General features: G+C 28.7%; 1 protein-coding gene across 2 annotated transcripts; it reads right to left on the reverse strand.

Moving 5' to 3' along the window:
* Positions 1 to 16500: 16500 nt before the first annotated feature.
* Positions 16501 to 17749, reverse strand: tomb (tombola). 2 transcript variants are annotated; one of them, XM_075310924.1, is made up of 3 exons: positions 17532 to 17749; positions 17085 to 17474; positions 16501 to 16992 (listed from the first exon to the last, which is right to left on the reverse strand). In XM_075310924.1, exons 1-3 carry the CDS (start codon positions 17662 to 17664, stop codon positions 16565 to 16567), a joined length of 951 nt encoding a protein of 316 aa, XP_075167039.1. In that variant the 5' UTR covers positions 17665 to 17749; the 3' UTR covers positions 16501 to 16564. The 2 variants fall into 2 exon arrangements, with proteins under 2 accessions (XP_075167039.1, XP_075167038.1); XM_075310923.1 differs by having other exon boundaries at positions 17073 to 17474.
* Between the last annotated feature and the right edge of the window lie 2675 nt (positions 17750 to 20424).

Below are 20424 nucleotides of genomic sequence, written 5' to 3' on the forward strand. Positions count from 1 at the left end.
TTAATATGGGTGTATGCGTGTGTCTGAATCCATGGAAGTCAATCCTTGAGAGTGAGAAATTCATTAGCAAATTCCACTGGCATTGTCTTTATCCTTAGTTCACACTAAGTTATGCCACGATATGAATGCGAATGTTTTCACCAAGACTATTTCCAATATAAAAGATGATTTGCGTAGCAATTATTGGGCTGTGTGGGTAGAGGATAAGCAATATGAAATGTAATTTAAGAATGCTAGATTCGTCCTTGATATTTAAAAGATTCCTATATATAATTTGTATATTCGAAAGACATTTGCAGGAAGAATTTATCCTTACGGAAAACGGAAAAAGAAAATCTCCAAAATAGGCTTGCAAAAAAATAGGTTCTTGCCTGAAAGTCTACAATGCAACTTCCTTCATACAGCTTAAATTAAATAGATTGATTTTCAAGATATACCGTCATGTGATTCTAGCTGACACTAATCCATCAACTGAGCGAAGCTGAATACGATTTTCTTTAGATAATCTTCAATACAGCAGAGTTGAATAAGATTTTTTTGATAATCTTCAATACAGCACAGCTGAATAAGATTTTCCTTAGATAATCTTCAATTCAGCACAGCAAGATATACCGTCATGTGATTCTAGCTGACACTAATCCATCAACTGAGCGAAGCTGAATAAGATTTTCTTTAGATAATCTTCAATACAGCAAAGCTGAATAAGATTTTCTTTAGATAATCTTCAATACAGCACAGCTGAATAAGATTTTCCTTAGATAATCTTCAATTCAGCTGACACTAATCCATCAACTGAGCGAAGCTGAATAAGATTTTCTTTAGATAATCTTCAATACAGCACAGCTGAATAAGATTTTCCTTAGATAATCTTCAATTCGGCACAGCTAAGTAGGGGTTTCTTTATACAATCGTTAATTCAGCACAGCTGAATAAGAGTTTCTTTATATAATCTTCACAATAGCCTATCATACAACATCTGATCCATAGTTTCAGCAGTTCTCAATAAAAAGCATACCCCAATAAGATTTTTCTTAGATAATTTTCAATTCACTAACACCAATCCATCAATTATGCGAAGCTGAATAAGACTTTCTTTATATTATCTTCAACACGGCACAGCTGAATAACATTTTTCTTAGATAATCTTCTTAAACTCAACACTAGTAATTAATATAAAATCTTGAATTCAGCAAGTAAGGTGTCTTACGATTCAGCATAATCTTAGGGCGTTTTCGTTTCGCAAAAAATGTGTTGCCCTGGTGTTACACTACTTTTTCCCTCATTGTATTTTCGCTCAAATAATAGTGTCATTCCAAAGTGATTGTTAATTCATAATATTGCGAGGGATACAGGATCCAAAATCTATGACAGTGCCCTTTATATTTGGCAATCAATTTCGAGAATGTTGCACCTTTTTTCCCAATCGAAATCGCCATTAATTTCAGCACAGCTGAGCAAGATTTTCTTTGCAAATTGTCTATTCAGCATAATATATAAAAAAAATTCATTAATCTTCTATTCAGAGTAGCTGAATATGATTTTTAAGGAAGCTGGATAAGATTTTCATTATATAATCTTCAATACAGCACAGCTGAGTAAGAGTTTCTTTAGATAAACCTCACAATAATGAAACACAATTGCTTCATAATTTTAACAGGTCTCAATAAAACACGCGAGCAATAATTAAAAAAATCTATAGAAATTCTTCATTTAAGCATAGCTGAATGTGATTTTCCTTAAATTAAATCTTTAATTCAGCTGAAACCGGTTATAATTTTAGCAGCTCTCAATAACATCATCGATTCAGTAATTCTTAAAAACACTTTCAAAATTTTTAATTGAACGCAAATTACAATTTTTGTTTTTTTGAGAAAATCTTAATTCAGCATTGCGAACTTCAACTCAATCTGAAATTCAATATATCTGAAAACTTTTCTCTCCAGGTAATCTTCAATGGAATTTTCCGTAAAAAATATTTTATTAAGCCAGCGAAACTAGATTTTCTTTAAATACTCTTGAATTCCCCTTAGCTGAATAAAATTTCCGTAGCTGAATAAGATTTTCAACTCAATCTGAAATTCAGTATATCTGAAAACTTTTCAATTGAATTTTCTGTAAAAAATATTTTATTAAGCCAGCGAAACTAGATTTTCTTTAAATAATCTTGAATTCCCCTTAGCTGAATAAAATTTCCGTAGCAGAATAAGATTTTCAACTCAATCTGAAATTCAGTATATATGAAAACTATTATCTCTAGGTAATCTTCAATGGGGTTTTCTGTAAAAAATAGTTTATCAAGCCAAACTAGATTTTCTTTAAATAATCTTGAATTCCCCTTAGCTGAATAAGATTTCCTTGGCTTAATAAGATTTTCAACTCAATCTGAAATTCAGTATATCTGAAACTTTTCTCTCCAGGTAATCTTCAATGGGATTTTCTGTAAAAAATATTTTATCAAGCCAAACTAGATTTTCTTTAAATAATCTTGAATTCCCCTTAGCTGAATAAAATTTCCGTAGCTGAATAAGATTTTCAACTCAATCTGAAATTCAGTATATCTGAAAACTTTTGACTCCAGGTAATCTTCAATTGAATTTTCTGTAAAAAAATATTTTATTAAGCCAGCGAAACTAGATTTTTTTTTAAATAATCTTGAATTCCCCTTAGCTGAATAAAATTTCCATAGCTGAATAAGATTTTCAACTCAATCTGAAATTCAGTATGTCTGACAACTTTTCTAAAATTAAAAATTTTCTATAACATCTAAATTAAAATTTTTCTAAATTAAAAATTTTCTATATAATCTTTAACATACACCAAAAAAATATCACGAAAATATTTTCAATGAAAATTTTAATTGAGATTTAAAAAGTATTCAATTAAAAATTTAATTGATTCAACCATTTTTTTTGTAATTGAAACAAAAGTCAATCACAAAACATAGTTATATCAATTAAATTTTTAATATGATCAATTAATTTGTTAATTGATTTTGGTGATTGATACTATAATTTCTGTGATTGAAGACTATTCAATTAAAAATTAATTGGAACAATTGATTTCGTGTTTGAAGACAAAAAATATTTTTTATGTGCATATAGTCACAAGGTTATCTTTGGAAGATCATCAATTCAGCAAAGCTGAATACTATTTCCGCCACACAGAAAAAAATGTCACGAAAAATTTTCCAATTAATATTTTAATCGAGTTTTAAAAAATATTAAATTAAAACTTTAATTGATTCAACAATTTTTTTAATTGAAACAAAAATCAATAACAAAAATTAATAATAACAATTAAGTTTTTAATTGACCTTCAATTAATATTTTAATTGACCTTCAATTAATTTTTTAATTGACACTATCATTTCTGTGATAGAAGACATTTCAATTAAAAAATTAATTGAATCAACAATTTCGTGATTGAATTAATTTTTTGTGTGTAGGAACTATTTAATTTGACAAAATTTTCTATAGAAATAAAATTTTGACAAAATTTTCAATAGAAAAAAATTTGGGAAAAAATTCTATAGAAATAAAATTTTGACAGAATTTTCTATAGAAAAAATTTTTTGGCAAATTATTTCTGTGATTGAAGACATTTCAATTAAAAAATTAATTGAATCAATAATTTCGTGATTGAATCAAAAAAAAAATTTTTTGTGTAGGAACTAGTACGGTTTTATTTAATACTCAATTCAGCATAGCTGAATAAGATTTTTGTTGAAAACAACAATAATTTGAACTTAGAATGCAGATTCTATTTTGAAAAATCCCAATTTATATACTGTTTAGGACTATTCTAATTCAGCCTGTTTGAATTAGAGTATTTTCAGAAAGTCTTCACTTTTTCACCATTGAATGAAACGAATCACTGACATAATCAATTCAGCTGGTGTGAAGTAGTAGTAGTAGCTTTTTTAATATCCACAATTTGATATATAGGGTATATGTATTTTTTTAATTTATACCTGCTGAATAAAAAATGTTCAATACATCCTACCCAATTATGAGATTCCACAGAGAATATTTCTCGTTCTCTTGAAAATTCCTCACATTTATCCCTTATTATCATTCTCATTAATTTTTCTCCACAGTAAAGGACACTTTATTGAACCACTTATCACGTAGTAAATTAAAAGGCAAATATTCATTGGATTCACACGCACAAGTATGTGTCATAATGAAAATCGCATTTTCACTAATTCCAACAATATGCGATTTGATAGCATTTGTTTTGCCGGTTTCTTTTCCTATTTGAGTTGTTTTGGGTAAAGCTCACAAGACTCACATTGGCCAAAGAAGATCCCATCAGAAAAGACTTGAAAAAATACGACTTTATTAAATTTTCAAAATTCCATTAACAATAGAAATGTAAAGGAAAATAGAACTACAGGAATATAATTGATAATGGCATCGAAGGCGACTTGGGTTAGAAATCAAATTCGAATAAAAAATCATATAACACAACCACCCTATTGCCATATACCATTGAAAACAATGGTAGATCCAACATTTACTAAAAAAACGGCTAGGATGAAAAACTCATTGGCAGGCGGCACATAAACACTTCACATTTAAGGAATCTTAAGATATAAACCCTTAATGAAACAATATTCCAAAGTCGACATTCAAGCATAACCACACGCCTGTACAAACTCCCCTTAGTTGCACACTTACACGTACGCTTGACTTCCATGCCACAAGTCCAAGCCAACAAGTGGTAAAATAGCTTCAATCTGAAAAGAAAAAGCACTCAGTCACAAGGAATTAGGGTTGATATACAAAAAAAAATCTATCATATTTCACGGTATAGTGATAATCCATAAAAAAAAGAGGAAGTCTATATACTCTAAATGCACTATTACACTTGCAGAAGCAATAAAAAACATATCTTTGACAAAATTTTCTATAGAAATAAAATTTTGACAAAATTTTCTATAGAAATACAATTTTGACAAAATTTTCTATAGAAATAAAATTTTGACAAAATTTTCTACAGAAATAAAGTTTTGACAAACTTTTCATTAGAAATAAAATTTTTGACAAAATTTTCTTTTTTTTATAGAAATAAAATTTAGACAAAATTTTCTATAGAAATAAAATTTTCTATAGAAATAAAATTTTCTATAGAAATAACATTTTCTATAGAAATAAAATTTTGAAAAAATCTATTATAGAAATAAAATTTTGACAAAATTTTCTATAGAAATAAATTTTTTTGTAAAGAAATACAATTTTGACAAAACTTTCTATAGAAATAAAATTTCGACAAAATTTTCTATAGAAATAAAATTTCGACAAAATTTTCTATAGGAATAAAATTTTGACAAAACTTTCTATAGAAATAAAATTTCGACAAAATTTTCTTTAGAAATAAAATTTCGACAAAATTTTCTATAGGAATAAAATTTTTACAAAATTTTCTACAGAATTAATATTTTGACAAAATTATCTAAAAAATAAATTTTTGACAAAATTTTCTATAGAAATAAAATTTCGACAAAATTTTCTATAGGAATAAAATTTTGACAAAATTTTCTATAGAAATAAAATTTCGACAGAATTTTCTATAGGAATAAAATTTTTACAAAATTTTCTACAGAAATAAATTTTTGACAAAATTTTCTATAGAAATAAAATTTCGACAAATTTTTCTATAAAAATAAAATTTTGACCAAATTTTTTATAGAAATAAAATTTTGACAAAATTTTCTACAGAAATAAATTTTTGACAAAATTTTCTATAGAAATAAAATTTGGACAAAATTTTCTATACAAATAAAATTTTCTATAAAAATAAAATTTTGACCAAATTTTTTATAGAAATTTTGACAAAATTTTCTACAGAAATAAATTTTTGACAAAATTTTCTATATAAGCTACACTTGTAGTTTAGTCAATGTATGGTTTTAAGCTGCAATAAAAAAACAACAACAATGCTTAAAGAACAAAACCAACAATAACAAAACAAAACAAATAAAATTTCGACAAAATTTTCTATAGGAATAAAATTTTGACAAAATTTGCTATAGAAATAAAATTTCGACAGAATTTTCTATAGGAATAAAATTTTTACAAAATTTTCTACAGAATTAAAATTTTGACAAATTTTTCTATAAAAATAAAATTTTGACCAAATTTTTTATAGAAATAAAATTTTGACAAAATTTTCTACAGAAATAAAATTTTGACAAAATTTTCTATATGTTACAAATAAAAAATTTGGACAAAATTTTCTATAGAAATAAAATTTTGACCAAATTTTTTATAGAAATAAAATTTTGACAAAATTTTCTACAGAAATAAATTTTTGACAAAATTTTCTATAGAAATAAAATTTCGACAAAATTTTCTATATAAATAAAATTTTCTACAGAAATAAAACTTTGACAAAAAATTTTCTATTGAAATAAAATGTAGACAAAATTTTCTATCGAAATAAAATTTCGACAAAATTTTCTATAGATATAAAATTTTGACAACATTTTCTATAGCTATAAAATGTTGACAAAATTTTCTATAAAAATAAAATTTTTTAGAAATTTACTAAATTTTGAAAAAATTTGGATAACATTTTCTATAGCAATAAAATTTCGACAAAATTTTCTATAAAAAATTTGACAACATTTACTATAGCTATAAAATGTGGAAAAAATTTTCTATAGAAATAAAATTTTGACAAAATTTTCTTTAGAAATAAAATTTTGAAATGAAAATCATGGAAATAAAATTTTGACACAATTTTCTATAAAAATAAAATTTTGACAGAATTTTCTTTAGAAATAAAATTTTGACAAAATTTTCTTTAGAAATAAAATTTTGACAAATTTTTCCATATAAATAAAATTTTGACAAAATTTTCTATAGAAATAAAAAATTTTCAATAGAAATAAAATTTGGACAAAATTTTCAATAGAAATAAAATTTGGACAAACATTTTTATAGAAATAAAGTTTGGACAAAATGTTCTATAAAAATAAAACTTTGACAAAATTCAATTTCTTTGAAATCTTCTTGATTTATTTAATCCAAAAACCTTAAAGGATATTCAAAATAAATGGTCATCCCTATTGCTAACAACGAAGTGACAATGCTTAATAGAGCATACCATCAGCCACAGCAATTTGTCATATTTATGTGAATGTATGTGGAACACTGTGGAAATGATGGAATGATATAAACATATTTTCATGATAAAAAAATATAGTGGAAGTGTGAGTATATGCGAAGATGAGAACAAGACAAAGCTTTATGAAGATAGCTTCCTCATACTCACAATTCTATATGGACTTACACAAGAATGACATTCACGCTTGACATTATCTATTGGTTGAATTGTTGGTGTATAATTCTTCTAGGGTTTACCCATAATATCACACCATCATTGTCCTCATACACCCACACACAGACACATATATATTTAAATGGGTAAATGTTTTAGAGAATACCATGAATTGTTGCTTGCTTTACTCATTTACGTACACATCTCTTACAACGATTTCCGTTTCCGCTTGGCGTGTCGGTGTGTGAACGTTTGTTTTTTTCTAAAAGTTCGAAATTAGAAGTGCGTGTCATTTACAGTATAATATTTTATCTTTAATAATGATTTTTAAAATAATAAATCCATTTATTGTAGAATGCATTGACCAAATTTATATTCCCACTATGAGATTTGTCCGTGAGAGCAATAGACGAAACTTCGACCTTCAAAATATTCACAAAAACTTTTTGGGTGGATTAAAATTTATTTTTTTTTAATAATAATATATAATTTATTTCAGTCAATTCAATTCAATTTAATTCAATTCCATTCAATAAATTGTATAGCAATTTGAAATCTCTAATGGGTGTCAGTAAAATTTCGCTCACTCTAACTACAACTCTGATGTACCACCCTTCAAGAATCTGAAATCAGGGCTATGGTTAAGACATATTTTTGCAGACCAAATATGATAGGCAAATCTTTCAAGTGTAACATTTTAATTTCCTTTGTAGACCATCAACAACTAAAAGTTGTGACAGCTTTAATATGGTGGTACTGGAATTGACATTATCTTTTAACGCTAACGAAGTAAAAGTGGCAGAACTCAAATTTTGGATAAATGAACATTTTAACATTTGATGTTATTGGAGGTTCCGTAAGCAAATGGAGTCTAGTATGAGAAAATAAAATTCTGAAGTCAATAGCAATAAGCGATCAATTATGGAAACGTATAGGGAGACCAGAAGAGAAGTAGTTATTTCAAGGGAAGGAGAGCGAAGTGTGTGACCAGAATTTATACCATAGACTATAACATGAATCATATGATCCTGTAGTGTACACGCAGAGAAGGAATATGATCACCTCAAACATGTTTCAAGAGAAAAATGTTATTTTTGTATGGTGACCATGTAACATCTTTGTCACTAAAATGTTTTTTTCTCGTCAAATATACCCTGCTTGAGAGAGAGAGAATTCTAAAAATGTTGATAAAATATTCTACAAAAATAAAATGTTGACAAAATTTTCTACAGAAATAAAAGTTTTACAAAATTGTCTAAAGAAATAAAATTTTGATAATTTTTTTCTATAGGAAATTTGGGCAAAATTTTTAGTTCTTTAAAAAAATTAAAATATACCAAAACATCAAGGAATCTACCAAGCTGTCAAACAGTCAAAAATCTACCATTTTTGGTAGAATTCAACAAACTGTGGCGATCGTGCTTACACCCAGAGAAGGAATATGATCACCTCAAACATGTTTTGAGAGTAAAATGTTATTTTTGGGTGGTGGTTTATTTAGAAATAAAATTTTTACAAAATTTTCTATAAAAATAAAATCATAACAAAATTTTCAATAGAAATAAAATTTTAACCAAATTTCCTATAGAAATAAAACTTTGACCAAATTTTCTATGGAAATAAAATAAAATAAAATAAAATGATCCTGTAGTGTAAGCACGGTCGCCACAGTTGGTTGAATTCTACCAAAAATGGTAGATTTTTGACTGTTTGACAGCTTGGTAGATTCCTTGATATTTTGGTATATTTTAATTTTTTTTAAAGAACTAAAATTTTGCCCAATTTTCATATAGAAAAAAATTATCAAAATTTTATTTCTTTAGAAAATTTTGTAAAACTTTTATTTCTGTAGAGAATATTGTCAAAATTTTGATAAAATTTTCTATGGAAATAAAATTTTGGCAATATTTTCTACAGAAATAAAATTTTGACAAAATTTTCTATAGAAATAAAATTTTCGAAAAAAATAAAATTTTGCAAAAAATGTCTACAGAAATACAATCTTGACAAAATTTTATTTAGAAATAAAATTTTTACAAAATTTTCTATAAAAATAAAATCATAACAAAATTTTCAATAGAAATAAAATTTTAACCAAATTTCCTATAGAAATAAAATTTTGACAAAATTTTCTATAAAAATACATTTTTGACCAAATTTTTTACACAGTTGGTAGAATTTTCTATAGAAATAAAATTTTGACAAAATTTTCTATAGAAATAACATTTTGACAAAATTTTCTATATATAGAAAATAAAATTTTGACAAAATTTTCTATAGAAATAAAATTTTGACAAAATTTTCTATAAAAATAAAATTTTGACCAAATTTTCTATAAAAATAAAATTTTGACCAAATTTTCTATAAAATTACATTTTTGACCAAATTTTTTACACAGTTGGTAGAATTTTCTACAGAAATAAAATTTTCTATAGAAATAAAATTTTGACAAAATTTTCTATAAAAATAAAATTTGACCAAATTTTCTATAAAAATAAAATTTTGACCAAATTTTCTATAAAAATACATTTTTGACCAAATTTTCTACACAGTTGGTAGAATTCTACCAAAACTGATAGATTTCTTAGTGTTTGTTAGATTGATAGGCAATCGTGAGTGTAAGACGAACACGATGTGATGGACATGAAAGAAAGAAAGAGAGTTTGAGGGATCAAGTAGTGGAGGAAAAGAAGTCTTATAAAATGTGTAAAATTTCAAAGAAACGAATCTGGGGATTGGTTTATATAAGAGCTATATATAATTCATTAATCAAAGTTGCTTCGTTTATATAATTAGGGACCGATATGAACCTTTTTTTAATTGTATTTAGAGAACCAATGTTAATTTCACATTTCAACTAAATCCGAAGAAAATTGCGGCCTCAAGAAGTTAAATCTGTGTATCGCATTATACAGAAAATATCTGCATCATTAAACTAATGCTAAATTTATTTATTATTTTTTTGCAATAAACTTTTATTTAAATTTTATTATTTTTTTCACAGTCACAAATGATTTTTTTTTATTTCTTTATTTTAATTTAATTTATTTTTGCAAACAAATTTTTAGTTCATTTTTATTTTTTTTCCACAGTCCAATGAATGTCCCAAGAATGTCTAAAAGCTTTTGTAAGTATAAAATTTAATGACCGTACAAATAAATTCAATGTAAACTAAAGCAGAAGAATTTTTTCGAACGATTTCCAAAAATTGCAAGAATGAACTAATGCAGGGTTCAAAATGGTTTAGCCAGAATATATACTCTAAACGCAATATTACACATTAACAGAAGCAATTCAAAAAATAAAGTACATAGCGTAGAATATAGTAGGTCCCTTATTCGCTGGGACCGTTCTCTATTCAATATTGAATCATTGAACTGAACTGATGCTAAATTTAATTTATTTTTATTCCAGAAAAAAAAACTTTTGGTTTAATTTTATTATTGTTATTTTTTATTTGTTGTTTTGATCTCAGCTTTACAACCATTGTGTTGACTAAACTACAAGAGTAGCTTAACCAACAGAGAAAAAGAATGTTTGTCAAATTTATTTGGGCAAAGCCCTATTGACTGCAAGATGGTTGGATGGAGCCACGTTTCGAAATTATGACATTCCTCATAAGCATCCTCTACTTGCAGCAAAACTATCAACCAATTATCAGAATAAATTCAGGCAGTTCACTAAACCCAAGATGAACCACACGACTTATGCCGAAATAAATTCATACAAACATTTGTCTTTTCCTTTGCCACTATCAAATCATCGATTTGAGTGCAGTTGGCTGGGTTTATATTGAACGTGCTTCATCTTTTAAAGATGAGATCAAAACAACAAATATGATTGAAGTACAAACCCACAATAAAAACAAAACTCGAATTATTATTTTTTAATTTTCCATAGCCCAATGCAATTTTCCTTATCCCAAGTATGTCTAAAAAAATTTTCTAGGTATAAAATTCAATGACCATACAAATAAATTCAATATAAACTAAAGCAATTTTAGCACGACCAAGAACACACTTATAGAAAAAAGTCAGCTAAACACAGTAGTCGGTGTCTGTGGTTATATTTTTGCAATTCATGGTCTAGCGAAAAACTAAAAGTATTTTCAAGAACAAGAAGATATCTGTTTGTATATTTATTTATTTGTTCTAATATTCGGAAAACATATAAATGTTTAATTAATATGTGAGCAAAAACAAGCTTAAAACACTATTATAAAAAATTACTGCTACGGATTCATATAAATATAATATTCATTTTCGTTCGTTCCAGCCCAAAATAGCAGACAATCACCCATGTTCCGATATCCACTTCAATTCCACTTCCACTATTCACGCCAAATCCACGAACGTGAAAATTTGGCGTTCTTAATTCCACGCTCTTTTATGAACTTTTCTGTAACCAAATCACCCAAAAATTCACTAAGGCGGAAATCAAAATAAGTGGAATCAATAGACTTATTATAATGTATTATTTTTTTAATTAAAAATGACGCAGATTTAATAAAACTCATGTATTAAATATAAAACATTTCAAATTTTTTACGCGAGTACTTTTTTTTACCGGAAATACACCCATCTTGGACATAATTCAACTTTCACCAAGACTTTTGCAAGTGAATTGATTTCACGAAAATTCCGGTGAAGGTGGATTGTAGGACACGAAAATCGTGGAATTGATTCACATTCACATGGAAGTGGATTTGGGAACATGGGCAAATGTTTTCTAATTCAGCAAACATTGACTGGTTTACCAGACTTTCTGCTATTTTAACAGATTTTGCTGAGAGATTAAATTATTGCTTAATATTTGCAAAATATATTAAAAAAAAGCTTTAAAAAACGTTTATAAAAATTTGCCTTAGATCGTTTTATTACCAATTTTTTGTTCGGGTGCCATAGAAATTAAATCCTCATTCGTTTATGTTGTTTAAATTAGTTTAACTATCAAATGAAATAATTGTATTTAATAATTAAATTATTAAAAAAAATGAAAAAGATTTTTGACCAAGCCAAATTCATAAATGAAAAAATTCTACATTCTAGACCAAAGAACCTTCTGATGTAAAAATAAATATTCTAAATGAATCTATTGTTTTGCCAAATGTCAGGAGCAGAGTGTGCGCATCATCCACCAAAAGCTAATAGATTTTCTTCATTGGGCGTGGCCACGCTACACACCACCTACATTGTATCCCACCAATCGCAAAACAAGGATAATATACAATAAAGGATAAATATTGGATGCTGCGTGAGCAAAAACAAATTTCCCCAAGACAATAAAAATAATAATAATGACACTTGTTGCTTTTACTACGATGAAAATGTGAGATAATGGTTGCTTACAAAGGCCAGAAGTGTGTGGTGGTAAAAGGGTGGACAAACCCATTTGTGAGATGTAAAAAAAATAGCTTAGCATACATTTTTAGTATTAACTTCATTGGAATTTTTTATTCTTTTCGTATTGTATTTTGTTCATTTGTATCTGTGATATTTTTCTTTGGGAAAATGATGTTAATGTCTTAAAGAGAAAAAGGAGTGGGCCGATGATGGGCTAAAAGGATAAGCTGTTGAGGTAAGTTATAGTTTTTTTTTCTAGCTACACCATTTCTACTATACTCAGAATAGTATTGTCGCCAAATTGACTCAGAATTTCACTACTAACCAAAATATCTGAGATCGATTTTTCGATGTGTTACAAACCGAATGATAAAGTTAGTATACCTCCCACCCTATGGTGGATGGATAATAGAAATTTTTTTCTTTTATTCCTATAGAAAAGTTTGTAAAAATTTTATTTCTATAGAAAATTTTGTCATTATTTTATTTCTATAGAAAATGCCGTCAAAATTTTATTTCTTTAGAAAATTTTGTCTAAATTTTATTTCTAAAGAAAATTTTGTCGAAATTTTAATTCTATAAAAAATTTTGTCAAAATTTTATTTCTATAGAAAATGTTGTCAAAATTTTATTTCTATAGACAATTTTGTTAAAATTTTATTTCTATAGAAAATTTTGTCGAAATTTTATTTCTATAGAAAATTTTGTCAAAATTTTATTTCTATAGAAAATGTTGTCAAAATTTTATTTATTTAGAAAATTTTGTCTAAATTTTATTTCTATAGAAAATTTTGTCAAAATTTTAATTCTATAAAAAATTTTGTCAAAATTTTATTTCTATAGAAAATTTTGTCAAACTTTTATTTCTATAGAAAATTTTGTCAAAATTTTATTCCTATAGAAAATTTTGTCGAAATTTTATTTCTGTAGAAAGTTTTGTCAAAATTTTATTTCTGTACAAAAAATTTTGTAAAAATTTTATTTCTATAGAAAATTTTGTCAAAATTTTATTCCTATAGAAAATTTTGTCGAAATTTTATTTCTATAGAAAATTTTGTCGAAATTTTATTTCTATAGAAAGTTTTGTCAAAATTTTATTTCTTTACAAAAAATTTTGTAAAGATTTTATTTCTATAGAAAATTTTGTCAAAATTTTATTTCTATACAAAATTTTGTCAAAACTTTATTTCATTGGGATTTTATTTCTATAGAAAATGTTGTCAAAATTTTATTTCTGTAGAAAATTTTGTCAAAATTTCATTTCTGTAGAAAATTTTGTCGAAATTTCATTTCTGTAGAAAATTTTGTAAAAATTTCATTTCTATCGAAAATTTGGTCAAAATTTAATTTCCAAAGAAAATGTTGTCACTTTCATAACTTTTTTTTATTTTGATAAAAAAATGTATTGTTTCAAATTAATTTTTAATTAAAAGTTATAAAATTGTTAATCATGTTTTTAACTGACTTCCGAGTTTGATTAAAAAGTTTATTGTATGAATCAATTTTTTAATTTAAAATTTAAAAATTTTCATTCATTGACTTAATGTTTAAAAAAAAGTTAATTATATAAATTATTTTTTAATTAATAATTCAATCAACTTTTAATTAGAAATATTTTGGAATGCGTTTCGTACAACAACAAAAAATTATCAGCTTTTGTTGAAGTATGGATTGTAATCAGAATACAAAAGACGATTTTAAACCAAAATTTGGAAAAGTAGGTTTTCCGAATTTCGACTTTTCGGTAAAGTCAAATAACAGGTTTTCGTTTTTTTTTCTAAATTTGAAAAAACGACTACGTGTTATACAAAAAAAAATCCGATTCCCCAATGTCGATTTTCGAATTTTTCATTAAATTTCATCATCGGGTTTTGATGATGATTTATATTTCGCATGGAAATGGTGTAGAATACATATTCATTTAAGGCAACAGCCATATCTACATTTCAATGGTCTAGATAAGATTAAATCCTCACGCACCATCGGAATCTGAAAGTAGAAAATAACAAAAGGAAACGGAAACTGTTCACAACACAATGTGATTTTCTTTCAGTCCTTACTTTATGCTGTTACATATAAAGTGCTCCCTACTTGGCGAATGTATGTGTATCGTTGGCATTGTTTTTAGCTTAAATCCTTTGTCACTCATTTTCCATAGTCCATAGCCATTTTTATTGGCTGTGATTTATTGCTGAACATTTGCACAAAATTCATGTACTTACTTAGCGTTAAGAGTATCCTTTCATAATCTGCCTTTAATAGACAGATTGTGTTAAAGGAGATTATGGTAGTGGAATGGACATTTAGATAAGACAAAGAAGGGCTAAGCTTGTGATGCATAGGGCCTGGTCACGAATTTAGACCGGGTGGTTACAACCAACTTCAGGTTGTTGTTATTTCTAACCCGCTCATCTGACAAAAAACTACCAAACAATCAAGTCATATTTTGCAAAATTTTGTTTCTATAGAAAATTTTCTCAAAATTTTATTTCTATAGAAAATTTTGTCAAAAATTTAGTTTCTATAGAAAATTTTTGAAAAATGTTATTTTTATAGATAGAAAAATTTGTCAAAATTGTTTTTCTAAAATTTAGTTTTTATAGAAAATTTTTGAAAAATTTTATTTTTTTAGATAGAAACTTTTGTCAACATTTTTTTTCTATAGAAAATTTTGTCAAAAATATTATTTCTATAGAAACTTTTGTCAAAATTTTTTTTCTATAGAAAATTTTCTCAAAATTTAATTTCTATAGAAAATTTTCTCAAAATTTCATTTCTATAGAAAATTTTGTCAAAATTTCATTTCACTAAAACCATTGAAAATTCACAAAGTGCAAGAGCTCAGTGATGCACAAAAAAGACCTAGATTGGAAAATGGCAAACTGCTGCTTCGCTTGCACTAAAGTGGTCAATTACCGAATTTGCTTTTCTCCGATGAGAAGCCATTCCAAAGTGAGCATTTTCTGAATAAACAAAATAATCGGGTTTACATGCCAAAGAAATGGCATTTACATGCCAAAGAAATTAGAAATTAGATTGGGCACCAGAACTTAAACGCCACCGATGGTAATGGTGAGGGCCAATGGTTGCCCCAAGCCGCTATTCATCGACCGTGGGATCCAAATAAATGTCGAATATTATTGAGAAAATGTCCTAAAGACTGTTTTGAAGCCCTGGGCAGACAAATATTTCCATTGCAGACCATGGGCATTCCAACGGGAGTCAGCTCCATTGCTCTCAGCATACATCAACCCAAAAAGGTTTAAAAAGATGGCTCCTGGCTTTATTTCTATTGCAAAATCTCAAAATCTCCGGATCTCAATCCATTGGATTATTGCGACAGGGGCATTTTGCTGGCCTTAAAAAATACCAATGAGTGGATCATCGCAAGAGTGTCAGTTCCAAAGATTAAACCCCAGGTTTTTAACAAAAAAAATCTTTGAGTGTAGCATTTTTTTAATATTTGCCCAATATGACCTTCGATCTCTTCCATGATTTATTCCACAAAAGGAGAGTATCAATAAAAAAAAAACAAAATTTCTTTGAGTCTACCATTTTTTTAACATTTCCTCTAATATTATATCAACCCAAACAAAGGCCCTATAATAGAAATGTAGTACCCTCATCCTCCCCCCATGACTTCATGATTGTGAGCCTTAAGTGGTTATTAATGTTTAATGTCATTTATTAACCTAATGCTTCTAAATATTGAATATCCAAAAAAATGGTAAAACACATTTCGAAAAAATATCAATTTTCCAATTCTAAAAAAACTTCAAGGCATACACTCAAAGAAATTCTTTTTTATATGAAATCAGCTGTTTTTTACTGCTGAAAAAAAATCGAGGTCACAGCTATTTTGGAATACTTTTAATGAAAGACTTGATTTTAACATAAATATTTGTTTACATCAATCAGTTTGGAGTCAGTATTCTCTATTAATCCTGTGTATAGTCAATATCCATATTGCGCATGGAAAAATCAATAACTTCCACTAAACATTTACCGAATTCTTGCAAAACCATCTTTTGCATTTCCACATTTGTTAAGCCATTCTTTTCGCATTCAATGGCTTGAGTGATCATACATTCGACGGCTGTATTAACCACTCCTAGAGTTATTACATTACATTCCTGGCTCTCGGCCATGGTCATCCTATTCTCCGATATATCTATAACATTTTCAAATTGGTTTTCATCTTTGACAATTTCTATAACTTCATTGAGGCGACTGCCTTCAAAATTATTTGGCGATATATCATAATTAGCTGGTTGATTTTCATTGCTGATTATAATTGGAGCACAAGCAATAGACGTCATCAATTCGGAGTTGGCTGGAACAAGTTTTATATCAATATTTTGACAGCCTGAAAGGAGAAAGAATGTGATGAAATTACCCTGACTCCCTAGCATAGCTGATTACAAAAAGATCATATTCTTTACTTACCTAAACACTTACAATTGGAAGAGCATTTAGTTTTAGCTGCATAGCAGTCACAATAGTATTTCAAACATCCGGATTTTTTGCAATTACATCCTCTCTGGTAAACGGCTAAACTATTTTTTTCACCCCCATCTACCTGAGTCATAACATACTGGAAAATGTTATTGATATCATCAGAAGTTATGGAATTGTATTGTATATTAGGGACCATTATCGAGCTGCTATCTGCCACATTTTGGATACCATATTCAAATTTGGTATAAACTTCTTCCATTCCGTTACGGATCTGAAGATTATCATAACTAAGTAATTGATTGTCATTGGATGCCTTAGCCGATTCAGTGGTAAGAGAATTCAAAAATAGTGGATTGATTGGATCCATGTCCAAGTCAACATTGCGACATCCTGCAAGGTGGACAAAAGTGATTATAAATCTTATTTTTTTCCCATTTTCACTCTTACCAAAACATTTGCACATGGAACAACACAATTTTTTTGATGCATAACATTCGCAATAATTTTTCAAGCACCCCGATCGTTTACAATTGCATCCTTTTAGATATGTACGTGGTTTTCGTTTTCCGCTGAAAGCCATATTTGGTCTGCATTCAAAATTAATTGCAGAATTAATTTTTTACAGAGCCGTGTAGTAAATATGGTCTATGACAGATGACAATTGCTTTTTCATGACCTCCTATGTTGAAAAAATTCAAATATTCAAAATGTCAAAGGCAAATATTGGAGGTTAGAAACACAATGTTAGTAAAAAAATATGGGAAACTTTTAAATCTGAAGCAATTTTTAGGCAACTTCGCAAAACTGTATTTATGATTTATCGGTCGATAGATATGTATTAGAAGTTTAGGAAAATTTAAGTAATTTTTACAAGTTTTTGACTTAGCAGCAATGGCGATTTTACAAGGCAAATGTTAGTATTTTGCCCATATTTCCGAAATCAGAAAAGCATATATATGTGGGGGCTATATTTAAATCTGAACCGATTTTAATCAAAATTGGCATGCATAGTTACAATATTAATTATACTCCCTGTGCAAAACTTAAAGCAAATCAGGGCAAAACTTCTTCTGGGCCATATCAGTGCTTATCGGGCGAAAGATATATATGAGAGCTATATCCAAATCTCAACCGATTTCAACCAAATTCGGCTAACTTTACGACCCTATCAATTGCACTCCTTGTTCAAAATTAAAAAACAAACCGGCTGAATTTCTGGCTTCTGGGCCATATTAGTAGATATCGGTTGAAAGATATATGTATATGGGAGCTATATCTAAATCTGAACGGATTTCAAGCAAAATTGGCATGCATATCTACAACCTTAATTCTGCTCCCTGTATAAAATCGGCGTAAAACTTTGGTCTCTGTGGTTATATGAGTGTAAATAGGGCGAAAAAAATATATATATATGGGAGATATTGCTAAATCTGAACCGATTTCAACTAAATTTAGCGAGCATAAAAAGAATGGCAATTCAACTCCCTTTGCAAAATTTCACGTAAATGAATGTACAACTTTGGCCTCTGTGGTCATAATAGTGTAAATCGGGCGAAAAATATATATGCGCGCTATATCTAAATCTAAACCGATTTCTTCTAAAATCAATAGGGTTCTATTCTGAAACAGAAACTTGTGCCAAGTTTGAAGTCGATTGGACTAATAGTGCTACCTGGGCTTTGATTACAAAAATGTGTTCACAGACAGACGGACGTGGCTATATCGATTTAGGGACCAATACTGAGCAATATTGTCAAAGACATCATATGTCTATCTCGCCTCCTTCTGGGTGATGCAAGCATATGCTCTAACTTATGATACCATTGTCCACAGTGTGGCACAGGATATAAAAAATGTTTTCACAGCCAGGCGGATAGCCGGACAGACGGAAATGGCTATATCGACTCAGGGACTGATCCTGAGCAATATTGTCAAAGACACCATATGTCTATCTCGCCTCCTTCTGGGTGTTGAAAAACATATTCACTAACTTATAATAGCACAGCTCCCCAGTGTGGCGCAGGGTATAAAAATAATCTTGGTGTCTGGATACATCACACAAACTCCCAAGCCTTTCTCTCACCCATTCATGTTCTATCCTAGTAGTCGGATATGGTGTGCCTTGTCTTTTTGGTATACAGAACCAACACTTCCTCCACTATCCACCTTAATATCCATATCCTATCTTAATAATCAAATATGGTTTTCCTTCGGACCTCGTGTCCCTTGTCCTTTTTATGCACTCGACACTCAGAATTTTCTCGGCTTTCCAGCTATGAATTCATTTTTACTCAGTAGTACCTACTCCTCTTTTCCGCAATATTCCCTGATGGTGGGTCTTAATTCTTACCTCGGACCCTTCGTATAATCATCGTTAGTCGTTATAGTCATCGCTATGGCTGCTTCTATTTTTACCTTTACACCAATGGGTCCGATGTTCAGTATTAATTCCAATTGTCTCCCAAATTTCGACATTTCGATTTTCTTCTCCGGAACCGAGCCATAGGTTAGGTTAGGTGGCAGCCCCATGTATCAGGCTCACTTAGACTATTCAGTCCATTGTGATACCACAGTGGTGAACTTCTCTCTTATCACTGAGTGCTGCCCGATTCCATTTTAAGCTCAATGACAAGGGACCTCCTTTTTATAGCCGAGTCCGAACGGCGATCCACATCGCAGTGAAACCAGCTTTGAAGCTTTGAACCCCTCAGAAATGTCACCAGTATTACTGAAGTGGGATAATCCACTGCTGAAAAATTTTTGGTGTTCGGTCGAAGCAGGAATCGAACCCACGAACTTGCGTATGCAAGGCGGGCATGCTAACCATTGTACCACGGTGGCTCCCAAAAAGAGCCATAGCGATATAAAGTTCAGTATGGTCTCCTTGCAACACATTTCCAGTGTAGGGTGAACACCAAAAATATTTTCAGGTGGGGTCTCTACGTGGTTTCACACATAATATGATTCCACGATCGGACTAAAAAGATGCCATATGATTGAGATTAATCTAGAATCGAGCAGCACTCATTTATAAGTGGAAGTTCACCCACCATCAATGGTATTCCTTTTTGGTGCAAGTGTGTGTTTAACAGTAGTCATCTGCTATACCAAACGGAAAAGTGAATTAGGGACTTTCGGGGACAAAATGTCGATTAGTTGAAGAGTCAAATTTCAAGAAAAATACATAGGAATCTTGAGCATCTGGGTTGAGATCTGCTATGTTATCCACTACTTATTTTTTGCTCTTCATCAAGAAAGATGTCAGAATCGGAATCGCATCACTTGTCTTTCCAGTCTTCATTAGGAAAATTATGCCTAAATGGGCACTAATGAAACGTCA

This window comes from Haematobia irritans, chromosome 5 (assembly GCF_050003625.1).
Source record: "Haematobia irritans isolate KBUSLIRL chromosome 5, ASM5000362v1, whole genome shotgun sequence".
NCBI classification, from domain to species: domain Eukaryota; kingdom Metazoa; phylum Arthropoda; class Insecta; order Diptera; family Muscidae; genus Haematobia; species Haematobia irritans.

What these genes read in the sequence shown, in the direction of transcription:
- tomb (XM_075310923.1), bottom strand. Translation starts at nt 17,664, where the DNA reads ATGGCTTTCAGCGGAAAACGAAAACCACGTACATATCTAAAAGGATGC. An exon ending in TTCCATGTGCAAATGTTTTG is followed by an intron (nt 17,475 to 17,531) that starts GTAAGAGTGAAA and finishes TCCACCTTGCAG; the next exon opens with GATGTCGCAATGTTGACTTG. An exon ending in TTCCAATTGTAAGTGTTTAG is followed by an intron (nt 16,993 to 17,072) that starts GTAAGTAAAGAA and finishes TTCTCCTTTCAG; the next exon opens with GCTGTCAAAATATTGATATA.